Here is a 15,434-nt window from a genome sequence, read left to right as displayed (position 1 = left end):
ATCACAACCATGTCCTTGGTTCAGCATCTGTCTCTAATCAAAAAACAAGCCAAGAAATTAGATGCCATGATTTTTTCATCTTATTACTCATCTTTGTATCCAGCAGTTCCACTATAGGAGAGTTTGAGTCCTGAACACACCAATCTGGGAACAGCCTCAAGGCAGACTGTAGGAATTCTAAGAAGCCTTCCACAAACAGCTTGAAAGTATTTGCAAGCAAGGATAAAAAGTTATAAATAAAGCTTAGGGGAGGAAAGACACCGATTCACTTGAACAAAAATATCACTAGAAATGAAAGTTGGAAAAAACCCTGATTACTCCAGATTTAAAAGCTAAACAGGCATTACTGTATTAGACCCACTTTAGAAAACATAATTAAAACAAGTTTTCTTCGGAAGGCTCCAAGCAATTTCTTATGCCTGTCAGCTTTACCAATATACACTCAGTACCTCAGTGAGTTCATTCCCTTCATGCCCTCACAGAAGTCTTTGTTTCCTTGCTTACCTCCTTCCACAAGCAAGTTTCAGGATTAATTTAGGGGGTGAAAGGTGGTAGGAAGAACCCATATGTTACATGTACTGTAGCTTTTTTGCAGGGAGAAGGTGGGTGAGGGAAATAGAAAAACAGTGTTTTCAAATGTTTAGTGTTCAAGAGCAATGTTTTGCCAAGAGCAGTGTTCAAAAATAACATCATCTCACAATAAAAATGTGTGAAACCTTAAATAATTGTCAGACACTCCTCTCCCTGTCATCTGTATTGAGTCTCTTGCAATAAACAGAAATAACCACTGTTGAACTTAACAAATACTGATTCCAAATGACAGTAAGAACTGTAACACCTTAAAGGCAGCCCAACACAAGATTTTAGTATTTACCATTTTAAAGGCCTCTTACAAAAGATTAGTTTGACCTGTGGGTAGATGGATTGATTTTTGGAAGGTAATTTGAGCACCACTGAACACTTGCACCACCAGGCTTGGTAGGCTCTACCATTATCAAAATCCATACCTGGTGCTGGAGCAAGTCCAGAGAAGGCCAACAGAGTTGGTGCAGGGTCTGGAGCACAAGTGCTATGAGAAGCAGGTGAGGGAGCTGGGGGTGTTTAGCCTGGAGAAAGGGAGGCTTGGGGGAACCATATCGCCCCGTACAACTCCCTGAAAGGAGGGTGCAGTCAGGTGGGGGTCAGCCTCTTCTCCCAGAACAACAAGCAACACCATGAGAGGAAATGGCCTCAAGGTGCCAGGGGAGCTTTAGACTGGATATTAGGAAAAATTTCTCCCCAAAAGAGTAGTCAGCCATCGGAACAGGCTGCCCAGGGAAGTGCTGGAATCACCATCTCTGGAAGTGTTCAAAAATTTGAGGATGTGGCAGCTGGGGCCATGGTTTAGTGGTGAACATGGCAGTGTTATGTTAACAGCTGGACTTGATTTTAGAGGTCTTTTTCCAACTTTAACACTTCTGTGATTCTAAACTTTTTATATCTTACCTCCCCTTGAAGGTATGGCAGTAGTAAAACGAGATTTTATCCTGCATGTATAAACCATTTAGAACACTCTCAGAATGTAATTCAGTGGGACTACATCACAGTTCCCATCAGCCTGGCCTAGGGCATCACACAGAAGAGGAAACTGTCATAAAATAGAAAAAATACTATTTCTAAGAGTTAGTGAGTACACTGATGTTCTAAGAGTGTCAACACAAATTTCTTTGCATCTTTCATACTGTATATGGGCATTATTTTCTTCAAGCATTATGCCATGGGATTATGCAACACTCCATTAACTTCAGAACAGTGGTTTAAATGCCATCCAGAAAATACACTTGCAAAAAAGCCTATTACACGAAGTAATATTTTTTTCCCATATTTCCTTGTCTAACATTTCCTTGGAATATTTTGTGACACAGTTTGAATACACATTCATATGGCCACTCATATGACAAGTGATGAAAAGAACAGATGGCACACCATGAATTTTAACGATGCTGGATATCAAACAAGAATTGGCACAAGTATTTAGTAACCAGTGTAGGTGTGCTCCCACATAAAATACCTATTGCTCTAAGATACAAACAGATTAACCAGACAACTAAACATCTAAAATCCACACCTAAATATTGACAATACCAGTTTCAATCCCTAACAGATGCTAGAAGAGTTATAATTTAACTACCTAATACTTGCTCTGCTGCTTATCTTGAACCACTACCTTTACATAAGGGAATAAAAGTTGCATAAAGAAGTGTTAGAGAAGGATAATTTTCTGTGAAGCACAGCTCCTCTCTCTCAGCTCTACCATTACTATATGGCACAGCATGGAACAGAAAGTTGTGCCTCAGTTTCTCTGTGTGAAAAGAGAGGAAAGGGGCGGGGGGGGGAGGCAAGAAAAGATATATATATTGTTACTGAATAATATGCATTTGTAAATGCTGAGCTTTCAAGTAAAACCAGTTGCAGGATAGAATTTGGTACATACCAAGACAAGTAAAAAACTGGCAGATTACTCCTAAAAGAGCAGTTTTGTAATGGAAATGAAATCTATTTTAGAAATCTTTGATCAGTTACAATATGTCTGTGTTCACAATCAGACAGGTTTAATCAATATTTCTATTACCAGGATAAATACAAGCTCTAGAAGGACTGACAAGCAATTTCATGTAGGATGTCAGCTCACCCCATGTCTCATACTGCCATTATAATTATAGTCATTCCTACAGCAGTTAACAATCTCTGTACCAAGTACCTGTACCAAAGTTTATGTCCTAAAAGGGAAAAAAAAACACTTTCTAATAATCAGAACTACTTCAAAAGAGCTGTTCCATGATCAGTATCTGTCAGACAAAAATGCCTTTAATAACCTTACTGTCTAAGGTGTTCCTCTTGAAGTAACAAAACCCATTATCTCCAGATTATCCAAAGGAGGCCTGTGTGAGCAGAAGTAGGAATTGCTAGCAGTGGGGAGCAAAACAAGTGCAAAGAGAAATTCTATATTAAAAAGATTCAAAGCTGATGAAAATTCCCATAGAAAACACTGAGAAAGGAGGAAAACTGTAAGCTTTTAGTGCTTCTTTACATGGCAGGTAAGCTCTGGACAAAGAAGACTAGCCTGAGAGACAAGATAATACATTCAAGAGGAAAAACTTAGTTGAGAATTATATCCCCTGGAAGGGTGTGCTGGAAAGCAGAAAGAACATTCACCCAGACCCTGGAAAAAGCACTGATTGCCAAACATTGAGATGAGAAGCATCACACTGGCATTTTGACAGGCTTTTTAAAAAACACAAGAGCTGTGCAGAATACAAACACTTGTTTTTCAGACTGTGGCACATCAAGCACATGTTTGCACGATGTGAACCAGCTATTCCCAGTGAGGTGAATGGCAAACCAAAGGCACCACAGCGAGGCTGAGGAGCTGGAAAGAAGATGCTTAAGCTCTGTTCCATTGAAGAAGGGAATCAGCCATAAGACAGACACAGTTCTATTTCCAGAAGGTCTCTACCCCCCAAAGTGTAATCCTCAAGAGATTAAACACAGTATGAAGGGGCACTTGGGGACCACCAGCAAGAGGTGCTGCTCAGACCTGTGTCAAGGTCAGGATGTGCACAGCAGCCCCCCCAGAACTGCATCCTAGCACGGGTCTGGAAAGGGGAGCTGTACAAGGGCTGCACAGCTGTGGGTGAGAGCACAAGCACAGGAGAGCCCCAGGCCTGCAGAGAGCCATGTGTGCCTGACAGCACAGGCACACCTCTGGGTAAAGGCTGCTCTGAGCACCAAAGGGGAGAGACCACCCTCCAGTTTCCTGCTCTAATTCTGCAGGTGAGAGAGAAATACTGAGAAGCAGCCACAAGAAAAAAGAAATAGCTAAATCAGAGGAGGAGGGATTACAGGGAAAAAAGAAAAAAATCTAGCTATTCTGTACCTGCCACTTGTCATCTAATCCCCCTGGTATGACTGAACAGCTACTTTTTTTAGCTGCCAAAGAGTGCTGGGGGTGTGTGTTGAGAGATAGGGAAGACATCAGAAATGACAGCTGGAACAAACTCATGCCTCAGTAAAAAAGTGCTGCCAATACATAGCTGAGGAAATTCAGCATTAAACTGGGAAATTTAGAACAGAGCTAACTGGGAACTGATACTGATATATTCTTTACTCCTTAGCATCCAATCCTGCTACCTCCAATTACTTCCTTATGAACACTGCTCAAAAAAAAAAAACAACCAAACCCAAACAAAAGCCCCACTCTTAAGTTCATTTGCTTATTTTATACAGCATGTCACGCCTGACATGCACAATCTAAAAAATGCATAGTTTGAACTACTCAGAATTAAGCAGAGAACAGAGTATTCTAAGTTTGTAGAAGTAATAATAAAGAAGTGGGTCTAGTCTAGGCAGTTTTTCTAGCCTAGGCAGTTTTATCTAGCCACTGGGAACAGTGGCTAGATAGCATGTCAGTCAAGTCAGAGGTATTGCTGTGCTGGGTGGAGTGTGTTCAAAGTGCAGATACAGGTCAGAGCTGACAAAGTTTATTAGCCTAAATTCAGAAACACATTAAGACCGAAGTCCTGAGTACCTGACTCACCGTAAGCATCTGAGCCTTCAGCAACTGGCTGTTCTGTTCTAAAGCAACATCAGTGAACTTTAAGACTAAAGAGTCTCTTTAATGGCAAAACTGGATTGTTTATCCTACAAGCAAATTCCCATGAGCCATGATCCAGGGGCTGAATACAAGGAAAAGCAGAGTTCAACACAAGTTAAAGCTTCTCCACTGCTTGTGACTTTTGCCTCTTCTTACATCCATAGTTTATGAATAAGACACGTAAAAACTACTCTTCATATTTACAGTAAAAATATATTTTGCAAGTTTTTAGCATTTCATATTCTTTGTGTTATCAATAGTGACTATATATATTTAGACAAACAGTATACTAAGTAATATTTTAGTGCAATTTATTGTTTTAGAGTTAAGTAATGCGTTCATTAAATACTTGTACCCCATACTTACCTTTTACTTGCATTTTAAAATTGTAAGCTTGGGAACAAAGGAAAGTAATCTTTCCAGAGATAAAGAGGTCTCAAAGTTCTATGGCTGGCCAAAAATTACCAAGATGCATGCAGTGCAGCTGATAGATAAAAAAGTAAAAAACAAGCATCTGGATGTTTAATATTAAAACCTTCAGAGTAAGTCAGGACAAAATTCTGATCTGCTCTCTTCTTTAGAAGTGTTGGGGAAAATAAGTTGTAAATAATCCAATTTAAAAACTCACTTGTTAGAGGCTAGTTTTCAAAATCCACTTGTCAATAATGACTCTGAAACTTCCCCTCAAGAAGAGCTCGGGTGAGTTTTGGCCTGGAAACTTGTTCCAGCACAGTTGGAGACAATGTTTCCTGGTGCTGCTGCACTGTACTGGACACTGGACAGACCAAATTTCTTATGCTGCTGCTTCTGCCATCTGTGTCTGAGCTGAACACTTGGTCAATGCTACTCCTTGCTGTCACAGTATAAGTACACTGGAGTCCTAATCTTGTTCAGGGCCTGATATGCTTTTACAGAAAATTATTATAAAACAGTGCTTTGAGTGAACCAAAATTGTACTGCCACCAACACTGGCTTTGCTTTTGTAAACTCCCATGCCTGCAAACATAACCATTACTAAAGTCAAGTCCTTCGAAACAAGATAGGAAGCAAATTCTCAGCTTCAACTAACACATGCTACAATATGACCCTGCTGAGAGGCTTGAAGATGGATTAGAGACCCAAACACAACAGTTTGAACACAAAACCAAACCATCTCCTTCTCTCATCACCAAAACCCATTTGTACATACGGCACAGAAAAGCTGTGTCCAAGACAGTTACTCTGACCCTTAGACCATGCAGGAGCACAGGAACTAAGCATCAGCATTTTATCAATATAAAAAATCTCCTCCTTTTCTCCCCTTCTTCAACAACTTAAAACTTCCCTTCTGTGCAGGAAGTAATAAATGGTGCCTTGTGGGTTGCTGTTGGCTTCCAAAGAGCAAGCAGCCTGACAGCAGTCAGCTCCTATTCACAGACCATTTTGAAGCAACCTTCATCCTTTAAAGCCCTTGCTGCAGAGCCCTTCCTGTGTAGCAGATGTGCTGTCCTGGTAGTTGGCAGATGCTCCCCGAGCAGTTGCTGAGGACAGGAGCAAAAGGGCACAGTAACAAACCCCTGCTCACATTCACTCAGGACAAAGAGCTTCCTGGTGCTTCCAGGAAGGTTCAGAGACCAGTTCAGCAGGGAGTTCAACAGACAGGCTCAGAGCAGTGCTGGGACTGAGCTCAGGATGGGAAACAAGGGAAGTATCTGAGGACTGTAGGACCTAGGTTGCAGGAGAGACAAGGAGAGGCACAACTTCAAAATGCATTTTGCAGAAGCTTGCTCTCAAGAGATGTAAGCTTTCTAGGGAATGGGGAAACCAAGACACTGATGGTGCACTGCCCTTCTTTCAGGTTAATCCTTTGGGGAAGAGCATACAGATAGGAACGGAACTGAAGCATCAGCTTGGAAACTCTACACATATACTGTCCACACTCCATTCCACCCAAAAAACTCCAAGCCCTCTTGAAAGCAGTGAACACCAGGTTCAAAGGAAGCACTAGTAAGATTTCTCTAACAGAGCTACCACTTCAGAAGCAAAATAGAAACACATCAAAACCAACTCCTTCAGGCTTCTTAATTTAAATTCTTCAGAAAACTCTAGGCAGGATGGGTAGGGCTATACCATCAAATAAAAATCTTTTTGTAACAAATTTTTGTTCTAATTAACACTGATAAAATTATTTCAGGAGCTTTACAAGGTTTTCCCAACTACTACAGCAGTGAGACAGTAAGAACTGCACGAATTCTGCAGAAGGCTTGGATCTAATGCACTCCAGTGTTCTAAAACTAAAATCTAGATTTCTGTTTTGAAACAATGAAGACATGTACCTAATTTTGGTTAGATGTCAACACTCAGATTCTCTTGTTAAGGGAAGTAGGTTGAAGTGATTTCTGACGGAACTAAGGTGAAGCGAGAGTACTTCCAGACTATAGATCAGGTTGCTTTTTTTTTTAATTCAGGTAATACAAGTCTTCACAATTTCAGATAAAAACTTTAAGAAATTTCCGTCATTAGAAAATGGAAAAATGCCTGTTCTTTTACAGCCTAAACAGCAGTACTTAGAAAGTACGATTGCAAGTTAGAGGTTTGAGTCAGAAGACAGACAGAGTATCTGTTTCATTTCTATTCACTGAACCATGCCTTATTTATTCATGCCTTATTTAAACACACCTATTAATTAATTTTATATTAAAATATTTTCAATTCTTAAAAGCTTAATGCTTTAGTACATCTTTTCATACTTCCAACAGTGTGGAACTTACCAGTCTGGTTTGCAAATATAAATAAATTATATGACACCAAGCTGCAGTGACCAGACCAGTTCCTTTTGCTCTGGCACTCATCATAGAAGTCTACCATCAGAGTTGCCAAACAAAGCGCTGTTACCAATGTTCCTCATCTCTAATGTCCTGGCTGAGCAAAGCAGAATGAAAACTCCCCCAGCACTAGTGATTACTACTCATGGAATGGTATAGAAGTTGCCATTGTTTTCATCATATTGTAGACTAGAAAGATAAACAGATGATTTAAAACTGTCACAGCTAATTCAGCACTCAACTGCAAAACATTAAAATCAGAAGCATTAATAGATTTCTTTGAAAAGAATCTGCAGACATAAACCTGGATGATGCAACTGGCTTTAGGGAAAGGGACAACTTTTTCTTTTTTTTTTTAAAGATTAAACTTGTGTAACTGTTCCATTGGGAAATGCATATTTATAAAAGATTACTTTTGGCTGACTATGTCAGCTTTAAAAAGCATTGTATCCTAAAATATTAAATAACATAGAAGATACCAAACCAAGTGCATTGGTAGGGAGAGTCTTAGAATCTCCTAAGGATGATAAAAGGAACAGAGTGTCTGTAACAGCATTTTTTAAAAAGTTGACACTCATATCCTCTGGATAATTCTATTTCATCATCTTATTGCAATATTAAACAAGGATATTAACATTAAAGGATCCCTGGAAAAAAGGTCCCTGTTTTCTGCTGAAAAAGCCTGTGCTGTGAAGCCAGGTCTGCAGCTGACCAGAAGGCTGGCAAGCTCACCCAGATGCAGATGAGACAAGTGAATGGAAGATTTTTAATTACACATCACCAAAATGAAAGCTGAAATGCCACTGCCTGAGGGCATGCAGGACAACCTCAGTTCCAGACAGCCAGCAATTTGTGCTGTGCAGCCTGTCTTAGGCCATGTGCTCTTCAAACACCAAAGGCAGGCAATGTGCAAGATGCAGTGATTTATTTGTGAGACTGTTATACAAGGGCAAACACCTTCAGCAAAGGTGCAAGAGTACCAGCTGCTTCTCCTCCTCAGATTTCTCACTGCTGCAGGCAGCATTTGCTATCACAGTGTCAGACAGATTCCCATACCCAGGATCAGTGTCAGTGTATTGCTGCAGTAGTTGTACATGGAAGGTCACCTCAGAGATTATGTGAAATGGAGCACCTGTACAATTTTCTAGATGAAAAACTCTTCTGGAGTTCAACTAGAGATCATTCTTCAAACTATGAGGTAATTCCTGTGAGTAATTCCAAGTCACAATGAAGCTTACACCTACTGCTGAGAAATGGAGAGTTAGGCACAGACCAGCCTGCTTTCTATATCACACCGATTCCAAGGTGAGATTGCTTGGCTGCAGAAAGCAACTCGAGTTGCTTGATATCCATTATTTGATATCCTTGCTCAGAGGGCACAATGATCAAAGTATATTGCAGCCTGTGAGTGTTAGTGAGACAGCAACTGCAGTAAAGTGAATGTGGGCATGGAGAGAAGGGGAAAATGGATACTTTGCTATACATTGCTCTATTGAGCAATTTGATCTTGAGATATAGTAATTTTTGAAAACAATGCAATCTCTTTGGCCTCAGATTTGCAAAAAGAGGACATAATCACTTCTCCCCACCAAAGTAAAATAAAATGAAACATTCTTTTGATGCAATACATATTTTTAATTTAAATGAGTATGTCACAAAATGAACAGTATCTACCAATTAATTTAGGATACTCCCACCAACACAGAGCTTTCCAGACTGACAGTGTTTTCTTCTTGCCACCCCACTGACATATACAAGTCACCACACCCCCACTGAACTCAGTGCACACTCATGCTTTCATCTATCCTTTCAACTCTACCGACTTAGCTCCCTGCGCACTGAAGTTCATAGTTATCGTCCCCGTGACTTCATGTTTTAGACAGAGTACACCCATAATAGTGGTACTTCTGCCACCACAGAACCACAGAATAAATCATAGAATGGTTTGGGTTGGAAGGGACCTTAAAGATCATCTACTTCCAACCCCCCTACAATGGGCAGGAACATCCTCCACTAGAGATCAGGTTGCTCAAAGCCGCATCCTACCTGGCCTTGGACACTTCCAAGAATGGGGCATCCACAACTTCCTGGGCAACCTGTTCCAGTGCCTCACCATCCTCATGGTGAAGAATTTCTTCATGCATGGCAGCATACTGATCATTCAAAAGCAAGGCACTACTGTTTTTCTGTATCACAGTGATTAATTCCTTTCTACAGCAACCAAGTGATTCTGTTGCCTGGTGGGAACATCCCCACACATGCAGACCATTTTCAAGTGCAGTCTCAGTGTGCCCCGTGTAAGAACAAACACATGTTGTCTTCACCAACATCTGAATGCTGAGCCTTGCCCTTGCCAGGTGAGGTTTAGACCATGGAAACAAATGAGGTTTTAGAACTGTTTTCCATAGGGAAAAAATTCAGATAGGTACTGGCTTTCTGAGCATTATATAGAAGAGATGGATTTCAGTAGCTTTTTTTCTGCTTTCATAATCTCTCTCTGCTGTGTGTGCAACTGCAAGCATACTCTAAAACTAGGGTACTTCTAGCATTTCCCACACACACAAGAGCAGCTGCAAGAGGCATAAGACACTTAAAAAATGAAGTGATATGAACTTTCTAAGCATTCGAAAGTTCAAAAATAGGACTTCTCCTTCAAAGCCTTCTTTCTTTGGTTACTCTGCACTGCCACCTTACACAGCTATACAAGTGAGAGTACAACACAGTTCTTCCACTGCATTGCTTTAAGAATACACTCACCATCTCCCTGACCTTCTGGGTACCTCCAACCACTTTCTTTCTACAGAGCTTCAACCAACAGTACAGCAGCTCTCACTGGATTCCAAGTTACTAACCTGCCACACAAATGACAATTCCCTCACTACCCATCCCTATTAAAAGATACCTACAATAAATCTTAAGAGAAATCCATTATCCAAGATTTCCCCTCCTCTGCTTTCAATTACTTTAAACTCAGAATCACTGTGTCTGCTGAACTAAGTGAACTCCTGGCCTTCATCCAGTAATGCTTAAAAGCATCTTCAGTCTCATCCTTTTGCGCCTGTGAAGAAGATTGGGTTGCAAGAGTAACTTTGTTCAATTACCTCATTTGGGAGGGAATAAATGGTTACTCATCACAAGAAGAGAAACAGGATAATTTCAACCCAGCCTATTGATTTAGTGGCTATTTTCATCTAACAGTCAGCCATAATAGAAGTACATTTGCACAAACAGACAAGTGGCCTTAGACTGAAAGCGTTTCATGCCCATTGTGGTTTAGTTTCACAGGCCAACTCCCAATAAACTGCTCTGCACCGGCCCTGACAACTGCCTTTGGTGAGATCTTATAAATCTTTTACCAGAGAATGAGTAAAAATTAGGATGTTCAAAACACAAGAAGAGAGGATAAGGGGGAAAAGAAGAAGTATTATTTAACGCTAACAGGCTAAGGCACTTAGTGGTCCATGCAAAGGAACATGGCGTAAAATTTGCTATAACTGGCTACAGAAGCGGCAGAGTTTTCTGCAAGATGCAGCTTCTAAATAAAATAATGAAGTACCACAACCTTGTTTACTAAGGAAAAAGTTCATTGCCATGTGGGTTTCAGCTCCTGACTTGGCACCCTGAACTGAACGTGGGAGAGCCGTGTCAATACCAGGCTCCACTGCAGAGCTTGACTTGGCTGAAAAGCTATGCTGCTCCTGGTACCTAATTATCTTCACACAGCAACACTTTAGGCCACTTAGATTTATGCCTGGCACATTTGCTGGGATTTCTCTTCCAGAGAGATAAATTCTAGACTACCTATATGTTAGTGAGACCAATACAAGTAACATAGGTAATCATTTCACTGCTTCAGGGTTTCCTGGGGAATGCTCTCTGCAGCTCAAATTTTGCAGAGATGTTCCGAGTCCTCCTTCCGGCCTCAGAAAAATAAAACACGAATAATGCCTGCAAGTTGCTATAGCAACAACCACCTCTCAACTAAAGACAGCAGGAAGATTCACAGAAGCCAGGCTTTGTTTATATAAGCTACTCTGGACAGACAATTATTTCCGAAACAGTTAAAACTACAAAGACTCTGGGCTGTTATTTAGCAGTTGAGCTCCTGGATGCACACATTCAAGCCATTACTCTAATTCAGAGTACTCTTGCCTGAGGAAAACAGGCAGTTTTCTGGTAGCCTGCCTCTGCCTTGCTGGAAGGGATGCTGTAACTACTCAGAGCAAGTGCAACACTCCATTTGCTGTTTCTTCTCCTGTTCTTTATATAAAAGATATATCCTATGGACTGCAAGCTAAATAAAACAAGCACTTAGTGTGGTGCAAAATACATATATACCAAAACAGTGTAGCAAGGTTTCCTACCACTGCTGAGCAGGGAACAGAGCTGAAACACTGACTTAAGAAAATGTATTTCTGTTGCATGACTTATCCTTAATCACTTCAATCACTGTCAAAAATAAAAGCTGTGCCAGGCCTACACCATCATATTTAAGGAGGCAGAAGACAAATACAGCTAATAGCAGCCAAGAGCTCAACAAGATTATCAAGACACCACTTACAGGAAAACTTGTGTTTCAAAGTAAACATCATAGGAAACTGGAAAATTTATTTTCAGTTCAGGGAGCCGTTCTTTACTGCTGTCCAGCTGTCAGGAAATAGAGCTTCCTGAGGAGCTACGTATTGCTTGGCAGAAAGGCAGCAGAATCTAATTGCTAATTACAACAGTCCATGCACAGAACTGAGTCTGCACAAACAATAATTCCTGAGCTCCATGTATTTGGAAAAATTATAATAAATGAATATGTGTTTAGAAAGGCAAGGATATTATTTCAATAGGAAGGTACTTACATGCAATCTTTAAATAACACCAACGGTTAGTTTTAAAAAGTCTTTATTGTGAATACATCAAATGGTTACTAGAGCTCTTTGGCCTTTGTGTTACAAGAATAATTCATCACCAAAATTCATCATCAAAACCAAAGTATATTTTTTACTCAGGTTCTCTCTCGGACCTGAGGCTGAGTGTCACACCGCTAAAAAGTGCATCTTGTCTTTATACACACCCCACACTGTCCACACAAATGCACCACCTGCAGAAGTCTTTTAAAAAATAAAAACTTGTTTCTCTATAGAATCTCCATGGGCAGCTGATTTCTCTCAGACACAGACCACTCTATTGGAAGCACAAACATTTGCCCTAAGTCCAGTACTACAACAGCTCTTCATACATCATAAAAGCGTAAAACATTCCAAGTCCATGCAGGTTCTCTTTTAGTTCCTTAAGCATTGGTGTGATTGCCTTTCCAAGCAATTGCTTGTTAGCTCTCTTGGTGATTGGATTGCCTGACTGCCATTATTTGAAGCTCTTAAGCCTTTGGAGACATATATTTCACTTTTTCCCCCCTCTACAGTCTTCAGAGAAACCTTTTGTCTCTGACTGACTCGCTTTTATTTTAAGGACATTCTACAATTTCAAAACCAGTCTGAGAGGATTCAGCCATATTTAGGTTACAAAAACCACTGAAAATTAAGTCCTCTGAAGAAAAAACACAAGTAAGAATGGGCTGCTACAGAAAATAAATCAAACCAAACATTTCTTGGTCTGTTTTCCTAACAGGAGTAACATAAGTCTTTCCTGACCTCCTTCTACTGCTTTTAGTTTGAGATATATATATATATATATATATATATATATATAGGTAGTCTGTATATCCAACAAATCAAAGAGGGTCTTGAAAAAAAGTATTATTGTCATTGTATTTGATGCCTTAGTTATGTGGATAAAAGCCACCATGGTGCTGTTTGGATTGTGTCTAACAGAGAAAACATAGAATAAGTGTTGAAGTTGTTGCCTTGCTTTTCAGGTCTAATTTTTAATTGTTTTATAGTGATGATGCAACAGAATATGCAATGAAAAACATCTGAGTAAATACAGCAATATGCTATAATAATAAAAAAAAACCTATTTAGCACCAAGTTTCAAGTATTCAAGAATAAAAACCAAACCTAGATACTACTTTAAACTAAAACCCTCCAGTGTTCAGTATTTTGCCTCTTATTCTTAATATTAAGACATGCACAAACAGCTTTTGGACTGTTTCTAGTAACTAAACTACAAACTCTCAGAAGATGTTTGAAGTTTCCATTAAGCTGTGTCATCACAGGGATGATCAGGTATGCAGCACTACTGAGATAGATCAAAACCTGACTTCATTCACAGTTATTTAGCCTTACTGATGGGAGGGCTATTAAATTTCAATAGCACAATCACATGCTTAATTATTTGATAGTATGTCATGTGTAAGTTGTATTAAATCAAGTTGCAGGGTCAAGTTTTACACTGAGATTTCCTAAATTTTCAGTGCTTGGACTTGAAACCCTAAAAGTTAACCAAAAGCTTGCATAATGCACTGACATGTAGCAGTCACCTAAATTTAAAACCATACAAGCATTAAAAATAGGTAACTTTACATACCAGCAAAATTCCTTTCCACTAGCTGCCCTCCTGTTCCTCTTATCCTATTGAACGGTATCTTTGGACCCTTTCCTCATATTACATCCCCCTCCATGTTTCCTCAACCTCCTTCTCTGCTCCTGAAGCTGCTACACTGCAAGTCTCTTCTCTTGCCTGTCTCCTTTTTACCCCTGTAGTTCTCTGGGCAGCACTGTTCTAACCCAAACACGTCCTTATGCCCACCTCTCCCTAGAGGCATCACATCACTTTTCCTGCAAACCCAAGCAGCAGGCACCTGGGCAGCACAGGAGAAAAGCAAGCCTCTACACTCCTAGTTGATGCACCTGGCGCCAAAGCTGCCTGCAGACACCGGGACTTTTTTTCCCTGGCTGCTTCCCCTCAGACCCCAGAGCTCCAGGGAGGACCACACTCAACTCTTTCCATGGGGATCGTGAATAATTCGAACACTGATTGGCCCAAAGCATTTGAGAGGAAAGGCTGCTGCCCCAGTTCAGCCAAAAATCCTGGACAAAAACACAACACTCAAATGCTGAATGCATCCCTGACCGGCATGAGCTAGCTATGACTTTTTATGTCACTAGTTTGAATGGCTTTTCATAAGGTCAGGAGGAGGCATAGCTCTAAAACCAAATTTATACTGTACCCAGTTTCAAATCTTTTCATTAAAGCATTGTGGCCTTAAGCCATCCCTTGAGACTGATAGTAAGATTTTTTTTCAAGAAGCAAAAAGTTCCTATTGCTTTCCCAGGCCTAATTCTTTAGCAATTGGTCCATTTGCTGACGATGAACAAAATAAAAAGGAGGGAGAGAACCTGGCAGAAGAGAAATAGAGACCAAACCATTTAAATCTATTAGAGTTGTAAAGAGATTGAAACAAGACTCTTTAAAGGGGGAATGTTATGCAACCTTTATTATTTGCCTTCTGCCTTGTAAAATTCAAATTAAGCATGAGAAGGATAAAATTCTCACTTGGGGTTATTTTATTATGCAAAACATCTTGATTTTACAACATCACTGAAATGCTACATGGAATTACAGCTCTTTAATACAATAAAGTGGCTTCCTCTTTATTGCAGATTGAGAAAACAAAGAATGTAGACCTCTAAGCCACATACTTCATTGCAGTAGCCTAGCCTTGACAGACATACCAACAAAGATGAAAGATTCCAATCACTCTGATAGCAAAGCTAAACATTTCATTTCATGAAAGGTCTTTGAATTTGACCCCAGAAACAATAAGGACTTGTTAATAATATTTTAGATAGCATTTTATAACATTTAGAACATTCTATATATATTTTATATATTTTGTGTCCCTGCCTTTAAGTAGTAAATGTTTTACAAGAATGGCTAGACTAAGCTCTAGTGTACCAAGTATACCTCTAGGATTTATTTTGGTTTAGACCATCTTCTTGGTTCTGATTCTTGTGTTTGGTCAACCAAAAGAGAGAAAAAAAATGGACTGTGTCTCATTACAGTGTTTATTGCAAGTGACTTATGTCAGTGCAATACTTCAAAGT

At 39.9% G+C, this 15,434-nt stretch overlaps 1 protein-coding gene across 13 annotated transcripts in view; it reads right to left on the bottom strand.

Annotated features, from left to right (window-relative positions):
• Positions 1-15,434, bottom strand: part of MAP7 (microtubule associated protein 7) — a 110,485-nt gene that overhangs the window by 48,792 nt on the left and 46,259 nt on the right. Inside the window, exon 1 of one of the 13 annotated variants that reach the window (XM_032102077.1) lies at positions 1,486-1,558. The exons of the other annotated variants lie outside the window; for them this stretch is intronic. Coding sequence (XP_031957968.1) covers positions 1,486-1,543 — 58 coding nt within the window. The 5' untranslated portion in view covers positions 1,544-1,558. Of the gene's footprint in view, positions 1-1,485; positions 1,559-15,434 lie in introns of those variants that run through there. 13 annotated transcript variants of the gene reach the window in all.

Source organism: Corvus moneduloides, chromosome 3, assembly GCF_009650955.1.
Source record: "Corvus moneduloides isolate bCorMon1 chromosome 3, bCorMon1.pri, whole genome shotgun sequence".
Lineage (NCBI taxonomy): Eukaryota > Metazoa > Chordata > Aves > Passeriformes > Corvidae > Corvus > Corvus moneduloides.
This window is presented reverse-complemented; position numbering and strand designations above follow the sequence as displayed.